Source organism: Anneissia japonica, unplaced genomic scaffold, assembly GCF_011630105.1.
Source record: "Anneissia japonica isolate Jap-2015-1 unplaced genomic scaffold, ASM1163010v1 scaffold297309_len908_cov329_single, whole genome shotgun sequence".
Lineage (NCBI taxonomy): Eukaryota > Metazoa > Echinodermata > Crinoidea > Comatulida > Comatulidae > Anneissia > Anneissia japonica.
This window is the reverse complement of record NW_022749808.1, coordinates 1-908: the sequence shown is the minus strand read 5'-3', so window position 1 is coordinate 908 and position 908 is coordinate 1. Positions and strand designations below refer to the sequence as shown.

Here is a 908-nt window from a genome sequence, read left to right as displayed (position 1 = left end):
ATCTTAAAGAAGATGGTTAAGTAATTAGCATTTTACAACATTTTTAAAACAAAATTTGTCTCAACTTACCATGATTTTCTCCCACAATTTAGTTTCAACACTGAAGAGCCAAATGTCACAAAATATTTGGCTTGAACCTTGACCCCCTACAATGACCATTTTGTTACTGGAAGGAAGGTAGGAGGCAGCATGATGGCTTCTCGGCATTGGTGTTAGATTTTGAGATGACCGCTCCTTCCTCCATTCACGAGAGCTGGTATTAAAGCTGTAGTTAAATTTAAGTAATTGATTAATGCAAATTTTGTATTTTTAGTATTATCATATTTATATATTTGAGGCTTGCCATCCCAAAACCAGCATACTGTTGCTAAATGTTAAACTGAGTAATTACTGTAGCATAAGAATGTAACAGTATTCAACTGAGTACTGCCATTAGCATAAGAATATAACAGTATTGTATACTTTTGTACAGAGAAGCTGTAATACTTTTACTCATAACTTTGGCAGCAGTAAGTTGATTCCAGTTGATTGCTATTATTAGGGCATCTCCTTTTTACCAACATTGTTGTAATTTTATCACTTAAATTTCATACTATTATATATTTGATGATAAAGAATTTTGAAATTGCAAAAAACCTAAACAAACACTATAACAAACCTATTAAGAAGAAAAATACTAAACTTACTTCCAAACATCATTTAGAAAACCATGCTCAATGGAAAAGCCACCAAAAATGAGCAAATTTCCATCAGATGAGTGAATCATACTGTGACCACTCCGACCACAAGGATAATCCTTGCCACAAACCAAGGAATTCTGCAATCTTTTAATGTCAAAAATTGTAGTCCATACAACTGTATTATGATCAATAGCTTGGTCGCATGACACTCCACCGAAACCATCCTCA

General features: G+C 33.4%; 1 protein-coding gene across 1 annotated transcript; it reads right to left on the bottom strand.

Annotated features, from left to right (window-relative positions):
* Window positions 1-69: 69 nt before the first annotated feature.
* Window positions 70-902, bottom strand: LOC117121216 (tip elongation aberrant protein 1-like; the record flags this gene model as incomplete). Its single annotated transcript, XM_033266342.1, has 2 exons — window positions 687-902; window positions 70-265 (listed from the first exon to the last, which is right to left on the bottom strand). Coding segments are annotated over exons 1-2 (276 nt in total), but the record flags the coding sequence as incomplete, so codon positions are not given.
* Window positions 903-908: the final 6 nt, after the last annotated feature.